This window comes from Castor canadensis, chromosome 15 (genome assembly GCF_047511655.1).
Source record: "Castor canadensis chromosome 15, mCasCan1.hap1v2, whole genome shotgun sequence".
In the NCBI taxonomy this organism is placed as follows: Eukaryota; Metazoa; Chordata; class Mammalia; order Rodentia; family Castoridae; genus Castor; species Castor canadensis.
Genome location: NC_133400.1, coordinates 83,240,368 through 83,258,008, shown reverse-complemented (window position 1 = coordinate 83,258,008; position 17,641 = coordinate 83,240,368). Strand labels below are relative to the sequence as shown.

The following is a 17,641-nucleotide window of genomic DNA, read 5'->3' as shown; positions in this document are numbered from 1 at the left end:
TTGCTTCTTTTTTCCCCCTTTTTCTTTTTAAGAAATGGGGGGTTTGCTGTGTTGCCAAAGGTGTACTCAAACTCCTGTGCTCAAACGATCCTCCTCCCTCAGCTTCCCAGCTTCCCAGTTTCCAGCTTCCTCAGCTGGAACTACAGGTGTGTACCACCATACCCAGCTTCTGCTTTTTATAATGATTATTAGTAGTGAATAGGTAGGTAGTTTTAGCCAGCGTACCCTGGAACTTAGCTTAGCATTGAGTTCTGGTCTCAAGAGAAGCTACAGATCAAGAGAAGATGGTCTGAATGACTCTATGAATTTTGTATGAATGGGTCCCTGAATTTTGTAACAATTGGAAGGTACATGTCTACCTGCAGTTCACAAAACTTTATTTTTTGGCAGTATTGGGGTTTGAACTCAGGGCTTCATGCAAGCTAGGCAGACATTCTACCACTTGAACCACTCCACCAGCCCTGTTTTTTTGTTGGGTATTTTTGAGATATGGTCTTCCAAACTATTTGCCAGGGCTGGCTTCGAACCCCCATCCTCCTGATCTCTGCCTCCCAAGTAGCTAAGATTATAGGCGTGAGCCACCAGACCTGGCAGGTCACAAAACTTTTAAAATCAGGTTTTAGCCAGGGCATCCTCAAGGGATGTGGTTTGTGTTCTTTTTTTCAGGGAATTTGGGAAGATGAATCATTCCCAGAGCCCAGCCCAATTCTTTGGTTTGCCCTCCCAGTGGCCACCTAGACTTCGGATCCCTGCAGTCAGAGAGGACTGGGTATATATCCTGCCTGGGATGCTTTATAGCTGAGTGTAGTAGTCCTACCATCATAACACTGGAATTTCACTCTTAAACCTGAATAAATAAAGCAAAACAAAACAACCTCTTTCAGAGCCTTTATTTGTGAAGTTAAAAGCATGTCACTGTTTAGAATTCTTTAGTCACGTGACATTTTTCTTTAGTCTTGGAAACTCAGCTCTCAAAACATTGTTTTCTCCTGGGAACCTGCCTTATTATATCAGAGTAAGCTGTCTCCAGGTGATGATGTGATTTTCTTTGAAATGTAGAAGGGGGAAGGACTCAACTTTTGCAATTTGTGCAGCTTATTTCCAGGTGAAGAAAATATTTAGCATTTCGAGAATAAGTTTGTGTATGACCTTTCTAGTAATTTGTCACAGAGATATAATTTCATTGGAAACTTGGTATTTTTTAAATAAAATAATGGCTTTGTTTATAATTCAAATAAATGTTTTGTCACAACTTGAAAAAAATGCGATTTTCAGAACACTGGAATTTTTATTTCTCCTACAATTATGCATCTTGTAGTGCCTTTTCATCAGTATAAAAATCTTCTTTTTTCTCTTTCCTACCAAACCCTTACTTATCTCTCCAGGATGAAGGTTAATGGGCAGAAAAATCATATCATAAATTCACAAATGTGTTATTTTTGTCAGTTGAGATGAATGGAACTGTAGACTTTTACTTAAGCATTCAGGCACGTACGTGCAGGTTTTTAAATATATCAGGAAGGACCCCAAGAATTTTATGTCTCAGTAGAAACCCTGGAGGATCTTTCTGCATAGGCTCACACAGAAACAGAGGAATGTGTTAGAAGAAGGAAAGGACCAAGACCACTTTGCTTAACGTTGGCTGGAAGGTCATCAGAAAAGATCACTTATTTTGTGGATCTACAACAGAACAAGAGTGTGGAAAGTCAGATGGGAATCAGAGCAGAGCCTCAATAATGGCAGTTGTCAAGATTGCCTGGGGACCAGTTGGTGCCAAGTACTGTTAGGTATGGAGACACAGAAAAGAATGATATGTAACTCCCACTCTGTCCTAGGCAAAAACCTCAAGTGGTGTGTAAATGGAATAATGTGGGCATAAGCCAGGTGTCTCAGAATGGGGTAAGAGGCAATGACGAAAACCTTGATGAGGAGGAAACATGACACGGAGGCCCTAAAAAAACATGGAATTGGCCAAACAGAATGACGAAGAAATGACAATGAAGGAAGGGGGAGAACTTCCACAAAGGCCAGGGATGCAAAAGAGCCTGAGTTTGTGTCGGAAACTGTCCTGAGTGATGTGGGCGGGTGGAGTAAGGTGTGCAGAGTGGGTGTGCAGTGGTAGATGAGCCTGCAACCTTGGGGTCAGGTTTGGGAGGTAATTCCAGAGGACTTTGAACCTGATCCATGAATCTCAAAGACTTAAGTAGGGGAACAGCATAATTTCATTTTGGTTTTAGAAAAATTATTCTAGGAACAGTTCAGAGATGATAGGTTAGAAGATGGGCTTGCTGGGGGCAGAGGGACCAGGTGGGAGTCAGGCAGGTGGTCCTCAGGTGAAATAAGGAGGACTTGACCCACAGCGGTGGGGTAAGTATGAGAGAACAGACTACATTTGAGAGTCTCTTTGTGGAAGACCTGATTGTACTTGCTGATGGGGGGCAGTGGGGGAAGAGAGAGAAAGATCACGATCTGATTAGACAGTTTTCTAGGTTTCTATTGAATCACTGGGTCAGTGAAAATGAAAGAGAATATAGAAGAGAGAAATTCTGGGTGGGACGTTGGATGGATGAAGTCTGTGGTAATTGGGAGAGGTTGGTGAGGGATCTAGCACTAGAGAGTTCTGGAAGGCTTGGAAAGATGAGATTTGCATGGGAGAGATTCAGAGATTAAAAGAGATTAAACAAAGGTTAGGAGGACATCTGTGGGTAGATGGGAGATGGAGACACTGAAGACTTTCCAGGAGGAGGGTGTGGAGAAGGAAGGATAGGCTGTGTGGATAAAACCTGGGGACAGTTGACAGTTGAGGGGAGGGAGAGCAGAGAGTGGAGACAGAAAAAAAACATAAAGGCAGGAGGAGAGACCCATGCCATAGATCCTAGAAGAGAGCTTTAGAAAGGTGGTGGAGGGCATCAAATGTCACAGATCAGTAGGAGCAGCCATGGGTTTAGAAATTAAGAGACCCCTGGGATCCAGCCAACCTGGCTCTGGTCAAGTTTCAGCCACATAGATGACACAGGCTGCTGTCTGAGATGTGCATGGCTAGTGGGCATACCCGGCCATTCGGCTCACGGAGTCAACCTGCGTTGACTTCTTTGTGTTTTTAAAACTTTGTCACTATTTGTCCCTGCTTTTGTTCCTCAGAGTTACTGTTTTTTGGGGGGTTGTCAGAAGGCTTAATAGGCTCTCAGATACATTTCCTTACTGTAGTCCTTCCTGCCACCAGCCCCTCTCTCTTCTTGTCTTCTTCCTCTCCCCATCTCTCTCTCTCTCTCTCTCTCTCTCTCTCTCTCTCTCTGTCTCACACACACACACACACACACACATCATTGAGTAATTACATTGAAAGTACCCAAACTGTTCATGCACGAGTTTTGTTTTTGATGTTTTTAATTAGCTTTCTTGAATGGGGAAGTGTCTTCAAGTGATTTCTGTGGGAACAATAACAATTTATGCTAATCTTCCATCCTCTAACTAAGACCAAAGAGCCTTGTCTTTGGAAAGCTTAGGAAGATAAATGTGCATCATTTGGTTAAATGACAAAGCCAGTGAATTTGCACACTTGGAAGGGACAGAAGCTGCCCAGAGACAGGTCTGACACCTCCACCCATCACACCTTCAGTGCTCAGAAGGCACGCTCCCTGGTAGCAGTGAGCATCAGACCCATATGCACTGGGAAGGACCGCAGGGGGTTTGGGGACCATAATTCTTTTCTGCCCCTTACTTCCTCTGCAACTTAGCTCAGTGCTCTGTCTCTAAAGTGGAGGTGACAGTAGCTTCTTGTATACTGTACTTGGTGCGGTTGCTGTAAGGATTGAATTATTTGATATATGCCAGAACACTTCATAAATACCAAGTAGTACACACCATCTGGTACTCTGCGATTATTCCTATAATTCCCGCCTCCTTGGGGAGGTAATTGGTGAAAAGGTTTATCAAGATTTTCTGTCTCCATGCTTAAGCAGAACGGCAGACATTCTAGTTTTATTTTTTTTTTTTATTGTGGTAAAATAGATGTACCCTAAACCCTATCACTTTAACCATTTTAAGTATCGAGCTCAGTAGCATTAAGAATATTCACGTTGTTGTGCAACTGTCACCACATCCGCCTCCAGGGTCTTTTCATCTTTCCCAAACGGAAACTCTGTCCCATTAGACAGTAACTCTGCATCTCTCCCCCCATCCAGCCCCTGGCAACCACCGCTCTACTTTCTGTCTCAGTGAATTTGCTGGCGCTAGGGATGTCATGGAAGTGGAATCATAACAGTGTTTGTCTTTTCATAACTGGCGTCTTTCACCAGTCTCATGTCTTCAAGGCCCATCCACATTGGAGCATGTCTCAGAACTCACTTCCTTTTTAATGAGTGAATATTCCTTTGTATGTGTGGACCACATTCTGTGTATCCATTGATCCACCAATGACCACTGGCATTACTTCCACCTTTTGGCTACTATGATTGATGCTGTCATGAACATGAGTGTGCAGGTCTCTTCTCAAGTCCCTGCTTGTGCTTCCTTTGGATATATGCATGGCAGTGGAAATGCAGGCTGACTTTCATTCTGAGAGAATGAGACTATGACCTTGACTTTGTGACTTCAGTGACAGTTGCTGGGGCTTCCTTGTCCCTCCAGGGCCTGCCTTGTGCCCTGGTATAGGTGCCTTGTTGACTGGCTCATGTTGGTCAATTCCTGGGCTGCTTAGCTCACGAATCCATTACATATCTGTGCCCATTGTCCTGACTTCACATTAGGGTCCCAGATAGTCCATCCCTCCATAGTTAGAGGCAAAGGCAGAGAAAGCTTTATGCAGGGACACCATGGCCTCACCTTTTTTTCAGTTCTTTGCAGCTGAAATGCTGCACAGCTGGCTCTGGAAAACTGTCAGTCCCTTCCTCAGTTTGTCATCCCACAAGGGGCCATTTCGAGCCACAACTTCACTTCTCAGTGTTCTCTAGGGAGAACAGATACACAGAAGGAAGTACTTTTTCCTTGTGGGCTTTGAGATCTCCACTTTAGGGTCCCCTCTTCAACAGAGTGTCTGCTCTGCATTGGCCATAGCTTGTCATTGTTTGTATACAGACTCCCTGAAGAAAGAGCAGGGCAGCCTGAGGAGCAGGGCAGGGGCAGCCACAGAGGACAGAACCCATAGCAAGTTCTGTCCTTGACTCAAGCCTGGCAGGGGTAGTGGTCACTGCTGCTAAAGGGCTTCTCTGCTTCCTGGAATATAGACTTAACAAATCCAACAGACTCAGGAGGAAAACCACTGTGGTACCATCAGCATTAGGCACTCAAATGGAAATTGAAAATGAGTAAGTGGAATATTCAGCATGAAGTCACCCATGGCACTTGAGTCCTAGTCTTTCCTACTGACTTGCTCTCTAACACAGTCCTTCTTCCACCTGCTGGTGGAGGATAGCAGAAGGGAGCAAGTGTCTCCTTGAGTGTTCAGGGTCTTCTTCCATCTAAGAACCCCCAATGAGTTGAATTTACCTTGTTCGTCCCTTTTTAGAGGTAACAGGGGAGGCACAGGTCATGAGCTCTAGGGCAGATTCTAAAGTTGCTCTGAGCCGGTATTCTTGGGTTAAAGCCATTGGCATGGACCAAGTACTGTTGGGACTATCTGATTCCATATATCATGCTGTATTAATTATGTCATGGGTTTTTATGAGTTTACATTTACAGATTGTTCTGGCTGGTTCTAGAAGGTTTGGTATATAACCTTCTGAAGGGAGAATCCTACTTGCTAAAAATTTGTGAATTTGGGCACAATCCTTGAGTATTTCATGGAAAGACTGTCTTCTGCCCCTTAGGTTTGTGTAATAAGAGTCAGACCTTGAAGACAGATAGACTTCTCTCCTGAGAGTGTAGGTTCCTGAGGGAATACTGTCCCAAAGACTCACAGGTAGTTGCATGAAGTAACAGGAATTCCTCTCTCTGGAAAGAAGATACATATATCTTCCCTTGGCCCTGTCAGATGGGAAAGGAGAGGGAAAGAAAGGTAGGCTTTCCTTGTGTATGCATCTCTCTGCTTGAGACTGAAGAAAGTGGGCCCAGAGGTGTGGTATTGGGGCAACACCAGTGATTTCTGTTGATACAGAAGAGTTGGTCTCCAACCACAGTTGTGTGGAAGTCATCGTTAGAGTCTTTCTGAGGAAATCAATGATACTCCTGAAAGTCTGGGGACAGAGAACAACTCTGGGTATTGGCATAGCCTTGGCCTGTATCATCAGGGTCTGGTTGTGAGGTCTTGGGCCAGTGGAGGAATCTGTCTCAGAGTGTTAGGGAAATTCTGCCCCAGCCCGAATATGCTACCTCTGGGGAAAGAGGGCTCTCAGGTCCCACTTGTCCTGATTTCAGTGTACTCTGCCAGTGCAGAGTTAAATTTACATTTGTAGGCAGGCAAGTCTTCCGCACTGTGTGGTCCTCGTTTGTTTGTTTGTTTGGTTGGTTTGAAAAGGAAATAAGCTGCTTAATGAAAACTTGCTTACTCCTACCAATTAATTAACCCTGTGTCAATACCACGTGTTGCACCAGCTCACAGTGTAATTACATCCCTACCTATCTGCGAGAATTAATTCAGAGTTTGCAAAGCGCTTGAACCCTTCTGTGGGCAAAAGAGCCTGTGGGAATTTTAGTATGACTTTTTATTCCGTGTGGTGGGAAAGGAGATGACAGATGCCAAGGATTCCATCCTTCTCTGCAGGGGGAGCCTCTCTGGGGAGTATTCCTGTCGCCTAGGCAGCTCTCTGCTTGTGACCGAAGAATGTAGGCCCTGAAGCGTGGTGTTGAGGCAACAACTGCGGATTATGTTGATGTAGGAGAGTGTGTCTGCAATCATAGTTGTGAGGGAGCCATCTTTAGAGTCTCTCAGAGGAGACCAGATGTGCTCTGAAAGTTTTGAGACAAAGAACAATGACTCAGGGGATAGTGTCCAAAGGGACACTACCATGTTGGACAGCAGAGTGACAGGTGACACCTTGAGGTGACCAACCCATGTGGGCCTCACTGTCCTTGTGGACCTATGTCCTTTGCATGAGGGCACACTTTTTATTAGGGTGTTTGGTAAAGAGCCATTCTGGGTAGAAGTGCAGCCAGGCCTATGATCACGTCCATTAGCCTGTTCACTCAAATGTTGGTCGCAAGTTTAGAGAAGCCATTGTGAAACCAGCACTCCTGAGTCTAAGCCTTCTTTTTCTCCCTTTTTGTTCACAGCGGGGCCTTTTCTGAAGTGGTTTTAGCTGAAGAGAAAGCAACCGGAAAGCTCTTTGCAGTGAAGTGCATCCCCAAGAAGGCGCTGAAGGGCAAGGAGAGCAGTATAGAGAATGAGATCGCCGTGCTGAGAAAGTAAGTGGCAGCAGGGACAGCCCTTCATCCCCACGGCCCGGGCGGCCTCCCCAGGAGGGACCTGGCCGGCCCAGGGGACCGCTGGACTGCAGAGAGGGCGGGCTCTGCAAATGACCCCATCCACAGTGCTTTGAAAGCACTTTGCACACAGACCTGCTGTCTCTTTTAGTCATAGCAGTCATTGGAGATGGTTATTATTTTCAAAAAGCACAGCTGCAGGCAAACTTGGTTTCAGACTGAGTGAGACCCAGCCGTTCACTGGAGCTGAGTGACCTTGGGCGGGTTCCTGAGCCCCAAGTCTTTCCTGTAAAGTAGGGCTCATGCCATCTCCCTCTCAGAGTGTTTTAAGGGTGAAGTGAGACAGTGTTCACCAGGCGTTTGTGACATGCTTACTACAGCACTGTTACACATCCCGTGCTCAATGAAGGGTGGCTACTCCCACCACTGCTACGACGACTATTACTATTGTCATTGTCACTGCTTTATTACAGGATGAGATGAATCTCACAAAATAAAGTCCCATGTCCAAAGCTTCAGATGTGCAGCTTAGAGCCTGGAGTATCAACCCTTCTAGTGTTTCTATATTTTGTGATTTTTTTTTCTGTTCTCTGCCACAGACAAGGCACCCAGCACCCTGAAGTTTCCCTAGAGTTTGCTGTCTAGGTGTTTCTCCTCTACATTGAGTTTTAGTTTTGCTCCCCATGTAAATAGAGTAAAACCAAATCAAAATCTCATCCCATCCAGTACAATGCTGCTCACAAACCATTCTGACATGGATGGATGTACCCCAAGGGTGGTCTTACAGTGCTGTGTCTGGGTATGCTCCTCCCACTGTTAGGATTAAGCTGTCCTACCATATCTCCCAAAGTTTGGGGGAACAAACCCTTATATGGTACCTGGTTTTGCACATTCGGCCTATGCATTGAACAGTGTGCTATGAAAATTTGAGTTGTTATTAATAAAAGGTGTTCAAAATATTCTTGATATTTGGGGGATTTGGAATCAGCACATAGCACGAATCCCAGTACAGATAAACAAAGCAGAATGGGAATAGGCCTTCTAGGGCCTCAAAATGAAATGTCACAATCCCTGCATTCTTCCTGCCATAAGCCATTCCTCACTTTTCTCTTTCTGGGACCAACATAGCCCCACGGAATGATGCCTTGCTTCCATCTGTCCATTCCAGTGCCTCTGAGGTGGTCAGGACAGTCTATCCTGTTCTGACCTTTGTGAGACTCAGAGAAGAGGCCATGGCATTTGTGATGTGTGTTCCAGAATGAATGAGTCTGAGGAGCTTTTTGGTGTGGGGTTGCTTATTTGTTTGGTTGTTTGGTTGGTTTCTAGGCTCTCCTGATAGTCTATTAGGAATCCAGAGAGTCTCAGATTGTCCTGAGGAGGATTGCAGGAAATGAGTCTATGGAAGAGAGTCTAAGAAAACAAATTAAGAACATTAGCATCAAGCAGGAAAATACTATGTTAATGAAACATTTATTTAAATTGCTCATTTTCCAATATGAAATCACTGCTTGGAGAAGTTATTCACTGGTGACATGAAGTTGCAGAAGCATTACAGACATTTGACATTTTAGATGGAATTCTGGGTGGGCCCAGAGCCTTCCAAGATTTACCACTGGGCACAGGGGTTGTCTGCTGCTGAATTATGCAGCTCCCTTGTGGGCTGTGAAGTAAGAGAGCTGAGGAAGTTCATTTCTGCTCAGTGTTATTTTCCGTGTGCATGGGGAGGGGACACGGAGATAGGCATTATAAGCCAGTGTTAGTTCATGTCCTGAACCTCCTGCTTTAATTAGTGTCTCCACCCTGTGCCTCCCTTATAACCATCCAGAGACATGGCACTCACAACTGAGGAGGGCCAGGAATTTGGGATAACTTGTTTTGATGGTTTCTCACTATCAGTTGTTGGAAAGCCTTGAAGCATGACTCTTCTTTCAGGAGTAAAGAACAAAGAAATGATTTCTCAGGGGATAAGAGATTTATCTCCTGTACTGATTTAATTTTTGGTCATCTGCAAATGATTTACAAATAGAATAAGATGCAGTTCTTCATCATAACAGCCGAAAGAAAAGTCTATGAGCTGTAAAGCAAACGGTGTGGAACTGCTCTTAGAATGCCTTCGGGGTACTGGTCATTCATTTAACAAACATTTATCAATGTCCCAGCATGTGTCAAGGAGCTTGAGATGCAAGTCTTGCCCTCTGAGGTCTCATGGTTTTGTTTCCGTATAGTACAGTAGCTATGTGATATAAGCATGATGGGGCCTAAGGGGTAAGGTGCCCGGTTCTTCCTTCCAGGTGGGGAGGAAGGTAGGTTGCAAGGAGGAGGAGTATCCACAAAATGAGTATATTTTGCTGAGGCAGAAAGGCAGGGAGATAGTTCAACCAGAAGGAGCAGCCCAAACAGAAGTTAGGAGATGGAAGACCGTCCATATGGCTTCTCTGAGCAGAAGAGAGCGTTCGAGGTGAGGCAAGGAGAGACCTAAGGTTGGAGAAAGGCAGGATTGTGGAGGGCCTTGTAAACTCTGCTTTGAACCTTGAATTTAATTATGTAGACACTGGGGAGCCACCAAGGGGTTTTAATGACATGAGTAATGTCATCATGTTTTTCACAGAGTTTATTTTGGCAGAGCTTATAAGAAGGGATTGGAGGGAGCAGGACTTCTGTAACATGGCAGACAATAGTTTGAAGGCCATTGGGTGAATCAGGCAAAGAAATGAAGGAACAACAGATTAAAATGGGTTATGAGGCTGCAATGGAGGAGACCATTATGAGGATGTGAACACAGTGCCGGCTGTAGGATTTCGATTTGGAAGTAGTGGGGAAATAGAGGAGGGAGATATAGGATCCCAGGGTGGATAATGACCTTGTTAACTGAGGTCAGAAATTCAAAAGCAGGAGGGTCAGGTGGTGAGTTCTGTCTTGGACATGTTGGATTTAGGGGTCTTGGGATGTCCAAGTGGTCATGTGACAAGTTGACTTTCTAGATAAGGATGGAATTCACCTGTGATCTGGATTGGTGGATGCTAAAATCTTCTGAAATGATATATTTAAAAAAGTCTTTTGGCATTCTTGTCTTTGTAGACAGGGCCCCAGAGAAGCCTGCTTTATTCTGAATTTTGCCCTGTCCTCTGGTCATTTGTATATTCCACCCTTTTTCATCAAGTAGGCCCATTTGAGAGCCTGCTCGGCTTTCTATGTGCTGAGTTTATTGTGTGGTGAGAGATTTATTTATGTCATTGGGTAAAAATAATGCAGCTAATATATCCTCATGGATGTCTTTGTACTTGCTCTGAAAATAGTTTTAAAATGAATTTTCTACTTGATAAGTAGATATTAAACCTAGCTCCGAGGTGGGGGGGAAACCCAGTAAGCATCGTGGTAGGCTGTTGCTATGCGGCAGGAGCTGCTGGCCTGACTTTGGCGTTCAGTGGGCTGCATCGCCATGATTCATCATGAGCTGTTCCAGACGGAATGAAAGCTGCAGTCCCACGGAGGAGTATTTTAGCAGTGCGGAATATAATATCATTGGTGCTGCACACCTTAGCTGGATTATTCTTTATGACTTCTGTGGTATTATTTAGTTAGAGGCCAAGCACTGCTCCAATCTAATTTCAGAGCAACACAGAAAGCACTTCTGCAGGGGTAGAAAGGCAAATATGTAGCCAGTCTGCATTTCAATGAGATGGGGAGAGAAGGAAATGCATGAAGCTGGAAAGTAAGGGGCAGGAGAAGCAAAGCTGAGAGCAGCCCTTTGACTAGTATTTGAGGAAACTGAGGCTCAGTTTGGTTGAGAGGAACTGTCTGAAGGGAACAAGGTACCATGAGTGATTTTTACCCCTTTGAGATTGTTTTGCCTTGGGGACAGAGGTCTGGGAAGAAACTGCTTTTAAATTTTGTGTTCTTATCACTTCTGTGGTACACTGGGGAGGCTATGCCAGAGGACCCTGTCACTTTCTCTCAAGCAGTGGTTCCCCTGGCTGCACATTAAAGTCACCAGGGAAGCTTTTAAGAACATACCAATGGCCAGGTGACCCAATGAAGTCAGAATTGGAGCTTATATGGGGCACTAGAAAACCAAAAATGTACTTAGTGCAACTTCCACTCAGTGATTCCAGCATAATAACCAACTCAGATGGAGAGCAGCTGCTCTCAGGTCCTGCCCTCGGCCTCACCTTCCACGGGGGTGAAGCTGCTCCTTATTTTGTCTAGGAGTATAGGCAACTGTGTACAGATGTGTACACATGCAGAAACACACACCAGACCACATTTCCTGTAGGCAAGATTTGGATTAAGAGCAAAAGTCAGGTGTGGGGCATGGTGGTACATGACTGTAATCTCAGCTACTCTGAAAGCATAGATAAGAGAATTATGGTTCTGAGCCAGTGTGGACAAAAAGACAAGACCCTATCTGAAAAACAAACTAAAAGCAAAATGATAGGGGGTGTGGTTCAAGTAGTAGAGCACCTACCTTGTAAGTGTGAGGCCCTGAATTCAATCCCCAGTATTGTTTAAAAAAAAAAAAAAAAGGAGCAAAATTCAAATGCACTCCCTTTGGAAGAGCTGGATTTCATATGCAAGCAAGGAATTGACTGACTTGAGTCCATCACCCCATCACTGAATGGGGAGCAGACACTGGCTGGGTTCAGATGTTGAACCTTACTCTTTTAGAGTGGCCCAAGCACTTCCTGGCCTGGGAAGGTGGGTGTAGAGGCTGGTCACCTCATCACGACGTGGCACTGATCGAATGGTCAGAATAGGTCACGACTGCTAATGGCAGCAGATGCCAAAGCCGGGGATGCTGGACTGCAGCCCCTGAGCCGCCTGTGGCCCAAGGTCAGGGTGACTGGCAGGAAATATAGCAGGACTGGGCAGGCTGGAGGGAGGATGAGTCAGCTCTCTGCCAGTGGGTGGGCAGAGGCCTGGCCAGTGGCTTAAGTCCTCTGGCTCCCTAGGCCAGACAGTGTAGACTAACAAGAGGGAAGGTAGCTTCCACATCCGCAGAAGACAGCTGCTCTGGGATTCACTAGCAGCCTTCAGAAAAGCTGAACTCAGTGGAGGCTGGTTTGCTCCTGTTCCCGCAGCTCTGTTCCGTTGGGAGAATGGTCCTGTCATCTTGCTTAAATTCATCACTACTAAGTGCCATTTTATCATGTGTGTTAGAGAAAAGTTTGTGTCAATAGAAATTCATTGATTGGAGATGAGCAAAACCACTTTTCCAATGACTGAAAAGGCAAAGCTCTGATAAGGCTGACAGTTGAATTTCTCAGGCTCCAATTTCTCCAGGACCCTCAATGTTTTGAGGGTCTACCTGATTTGTCTAGAAGGGGATGTTCTAATGTCTCTGGAGAGGTAGCACTGAGATGGAGGTTACAAACAGAAAATGTGAAAAGTTACAGGTCTGTGCCACATGATAACAGGCAGGAGGTGGGCATATCTGTCATAGTTCTAGAACCCTGAGCTATGCTGGAAAACTCTTACTGAAAGTTACTTTGATTAAAAAAAAAAATCATGCCGTTTTTGTGAAACACAGTTGTGGGGAGATGTGGCAAGTTGGTGGTGGTTATTATGTTATACGGTTAAAATCAAAGTGTTGCCAAGCTTTGGACATTCGTGTAGGAGCTTGTCTGCCCTAGGCCTACCAGAACCCTCACACTGCCCCTCCTGGTCCTCTCCAAACTAGGCTCTGTGAAAGCACCAAATCCCAAGAAAGAGGTGACCATGTTCCTTATGGCCACGCTAGAGACTTGAACTCAGAACCTTGCCTCATTTGGGGTGCGTCTTCACTTGTGCTGTCCCTCTAGGCACTTCTATTTCTGGGAGCCCAGAGAACTTCCTCCTGCCAGACAGACAAGAAATAGCCTTGTTCTAACCACCATGGCCGTTGTTTATTTCCTCCTAATAGAGCATGTCTATAGGAAGAAATATGGGTATGACGCCAGTGGATATAATACTGCCAAGATAGCACCCATTTGGGACTTCCAGGTGGCCTTCCCATGGGGCCCTGTCCACAGAAAATAATCAAAGAACATTTTTTGTTTGGTTTGAGATTCAGAATTAATGCATTTTTATTCTAATAATTTCTTGGACATTGCCTGCAGATGCCCTTGAATGACAGGAAAAGAGAATTGGCTGTGCCTCTTACAAGACAGGGATGTTCAAATGAGCTTGAGCAGGCTTCTCAAATACTGTATTGAGTGTGGCTTTCATGGAACAGTCTCCCTTTCTCCAATCCTGAAGGGAGTGTGTGTCACACTGGACAGAGTAAATCAAGTAGATTTACCTGGGGAGTTCAGCTCTGTGAGGAAATGGTGGTAAATTCCTCTCGTAATATGTCTTGGCACATATTTTCTCTCTTCTTTTATAAACTTTCTTAGCTGATCATATGCAAATGTCACTTAAATGATTCTGAGAAAAGTGTGTGTGTGTCTTGTAGCCTTATATTGGTAAAGAAAAAAAGTCAGAATAGCTTACAGGGGGGAATCACACTGCATGAGAGATTAAGTGCAAAGCATCTTGAGAGAGACAAGATGTCAAATAAATATAAACTGTCTATATATGACCTGCGCGCACACACACACACACACACACACACACACACACACACACACACACTCTTGCCAGGCATCAGTGGCTCATGCCTATAATCCTAGCTATGCTGGAGGTAGACATCAGGAGGCTTGTGGTTTGAAACCAGCCCTGGCAAAGTGTTTGTGAGACCCTATCTTGAAAATACCCAATACACCAAAAGCAGGACTGGTGGAGTGACTCAAGTGGTAGAGCACCTGCCTAGGAAGCATAAAGCCCTGTACCAAACCCCAGTACCACTAAAAAGAAACAAACAAACACTCTTATTTTCAGAGCTTAAAAATTCAGCTGAGAGCCTTTGGTGGCTGGTTAGAGCCAATTTTGGTGAAATATACAATTGAATGAACTGGAATTTGATAAGTGGGATATAATATCCATTTTTAATCCATTTTTGTATTCCCTTCATAAATTTTTTTATGGAGTTAATGTTTTAGTTGAAGAAGACAGAGGAAAAATCCAGACATGTCTATACAAAGTGAGTGCAGAAGTAATTGAGAATAGGGAGGCTCTGGTGAGGGAGTGAGTGTGTTAGCTCTGTCATTGCTGGGCCATAAACAACTTGGGGGATGGAGGATTTATTTTGGCTCATGGTTTCTATCCATCCTGGCAGGGAGGATGAAACAGAGCAGCTCACATCACGGTGACCGGAAAGTAGATGAGAGAGAATGAGAGAAGGGGATGGAGGGAAAGAGAGGGAGGATAGAGAGAGGGAGAGAATGCTCATGATAGCTGGCTTTCTTCCTTCCCTCTTTTATACCACTGTGGTCCCCATCCTATGGAATGCTGCATTCCTTATTCAGGGAAGGTCTTTCCCTCTAGTTAATCCTTTCTGGAAACACCCTCACACCTAAAACATTCCACCCCTGGCTCCTAAGAAGCTCTCATAATGCAAAATACAATTCAGTCCCTCTTTAAGAGTCCCCAAAGTCTTAACAGTTGCAACATCTCTCAAGAGTTCAAGTTCAAGTTCTTCTCTGAGACTCAAGACAAACTCTTAGTGGAGCCCCTGTAGAATCAAAAACATGTTATACTTCTCCAAAATACAATGGTAATAGAGTAAGTATTTCCATTCCATGAGGGAGGAATGGGAGCATAGAAAGGAGAGGTGAGGCCAAAGCAGAACTGAAACTCAACAAGGCAAACATTAAATCCTGAAGATCCAGGTCCGGTATCTTGGGTACAGGGTGTCATGATATGAGATCCAACAGGCTAGGACAGTCTGTCCGTGGTTTTGCCAGTTGCAGGCCATATGACCTCTCTCGGGCTGGCTCTGCTTGCTCCCTGCAGCTTTCCTTGATAGACATTCCACATTGCTGGCATCTCCAACTTCCTGGGGTCTCCACTGAAACCTTGGCTTCACTCTCATAACTTTGCTTATCGCCCTCTCAGGTGCTGCCTGCAGTGACCCTGACATTGCCTAGCCTCCCAGATCCTCCTTTGAAATCTGGGTGGAAGCCTCCATGACCCCTTAATTCATTCATTCTACATGTCTGAAAAACCAGCATGACATAGTAGATGACAAAGTCTGCTGCCAGCTCAAGCAGTAGCCCCTTTGAACCACTGCCGCAGCAGCCTGTGAGTGCATGGACAGCTGAGCAAGATGAAATGAATTCCTGAGAAACAACTTCTTAGGTGGCCCTGTGCAAGCAGGACACCCTGGAAGTGCTCTTTTCTCAAGGAGAAAGTCTTTCAAATGAGTTTACTTTCTCATACCCTGGAGCCTGCAATGTGTGGGGTCTGACCAAGTCCAGAGATTCCCTTAAGGCATCTTTCCTATTGTCCCTTGCAAAGTATTGGCTTCTTTTTAATACTGCTGATCCTTTAAAAACCATGTCTTTGCTTTAACTTTACACAGGATTTTCTGCCCAAACTACAAGATTTTCAGGTCTTGCTGCTCTGCTTTTTGCTCTTGATTTTCACTGTAAACTAAAAGTATACAATAATACTCATGTCACAGCCAAAAGCTGGGCTGCCTTGGAATTTCCTCGCCAGATTAATTAGTTTGTCACCTTTGAATTCAGCCTTTTTTAAAGTCTCAGGACATGGACAAAGTATAACTAAATTTTTTGCCACAATGTAACACCAATGGCCCCTAGTCCAGTTCTCAGTTGAGTCCTCAGTTCTTTGTGAAGCCTTGTGAGCACAGTCTTTACTATCTGTATAAATATTGGCATCTGGTCTGCTGAGCTTCCACTCAAATAGTTCAAAACCCATGGCTTTCTCTAGCCCACTTGTCCAAACTTCTCGAAATTCTTCTCATAAACCAGTTACAAAAACTTATGAACCACATGGACAGGTTTAGTCACAGCAGTGACCCTACTTCTCTGGCACCAATTTCCTCTTTTAGTTACTCTTGTGCTGCCATCAACTTAAGAGAGAAAAGATTTATTTAGCTCATGGGTTCAGTAGTTTCAGTCCATCATTGTGGGGAGGGCATGACAGAGAAGAGCAGCTCACATCCCAGTGGCCAGGAATGAGAGAGAGAAAGGTGGGGGAGAGGGAGAGGGAGAGGGAGGAGGGGAGAGGGAGAGAAATGGGGAGGGAGAGAGGAGGGAGAAGGGGAGAGAGAGGGAGAGAAAGAATGAGAATGAGAATATGCCTGCCTCTTTCACTCTTTCATAAATATTTAAAAGTGTCTGGAGTATACAATACAGGGAAGTAACTCATTTGAGAATCCAAGCACATACAAGGACATCGAACAAGTACATTGCTATAATAGATGTGTTCTTGTTCTTACTGAAGGCTACAGAACTGATGGACTAAATACCCACACATATATGTACGTATCTATATACACATATGTAAATATACCGTATGTATGTATGCAAATGTACTCACATGTAAACACATTTCAGATTTTTACATACCTTTCTACTGAAGAGCAAAACATTCTTTTGCTTCATTCAGTAAATGTACCTCAAGACTATAAAAAAAAATCTTCTGTTAGGGTATCTGAAATAGAAACTAAGGCATGTGAAATGCCTTTTTGAATTTTAAAATGTTGGTTAGGTAGCATGTAAATATTAGGTGTTCCCATTCTCATTGTACTCCTGCAAGAGCTCATAAGAGGGATGGAGGGAGGAATAGAAACTATTTTGTCTATCTTATGGAAAGAGAAACTGAGGCATAGCCTGTGTAATTGGGTGAGAGATGGAGGGAGGGAGAGAGCAGAGCTCTCTCACCTGTGGAACTGCTCTCCATCTCCCAGAGTGCCAAGCTCCCCTGTGTTGCGAGACCTCCCTTGGTACTTTGGGCACTCTGCCAGCACCTAATAGGAAACCAGTCTTAGGACTTCCAGTGAATAGTGAGAAATAGATGTCAATTAAACTCATAGACTGATAACTTTCAAGTCAGAATACAAAGTTTTGTTCCAACCAAATGTACTGAAAGTACAGAGCAATTTCTTTGTATCCTTTGAGATTCTGAGATTCTGAGTTCAGATGTTATGATTTAGAAACTAACGAGGGTGATTCTATAAGCACCGATTTATTTAATCCTTACAGTATGCCAGTGGACTGGGTATTACTATCCGTGCATTGCAGCTATGGACTTAGTTAACTTGAACTTCTATAACTTGCAATTATTTAACATCATGAGTAATAGGAAGCACAGGAATTCAAAACCAGTCTTCTGTCTCTTTGCAATACGATCATATTTTTTTTAGTTTGTTTTACAGAGAGGGTCTTATGTTGACTTTGCC

At 44.4% G+C, this 17,641-nt stretch overlaps 1 protein-coding gene across 4 annotated transcripts in view; it reads left to right on the top strand.

Moving 5' to 3' along the window:
- Positions 1-17,641, top strand: part of Camk1d (calcium/calmodulin dependent protein kinase ID) — a 389,880-nt gene that overhangs the window by 142,306 nt on the left and 229,933 nt on the right. For 3 of the 4 annotated variants that reach the window (XM_074056647.1, XM_074056644.1, XM_074056645.1), the window contains exon 2: positions 7,210-7,341. The exons of the other annotated variant lie outside the window; for it this stretch is intronic. In XM_074056647.1, the coding sequence (XP_073912748.1) occupies positions 7,210-7,341 (132 nt within the window). The remainder of the gene's footprint in view (positions 1-7,209; positions 7,342-17,641) is intronic. 4 annotated transcript variants of the gene reach the window in all.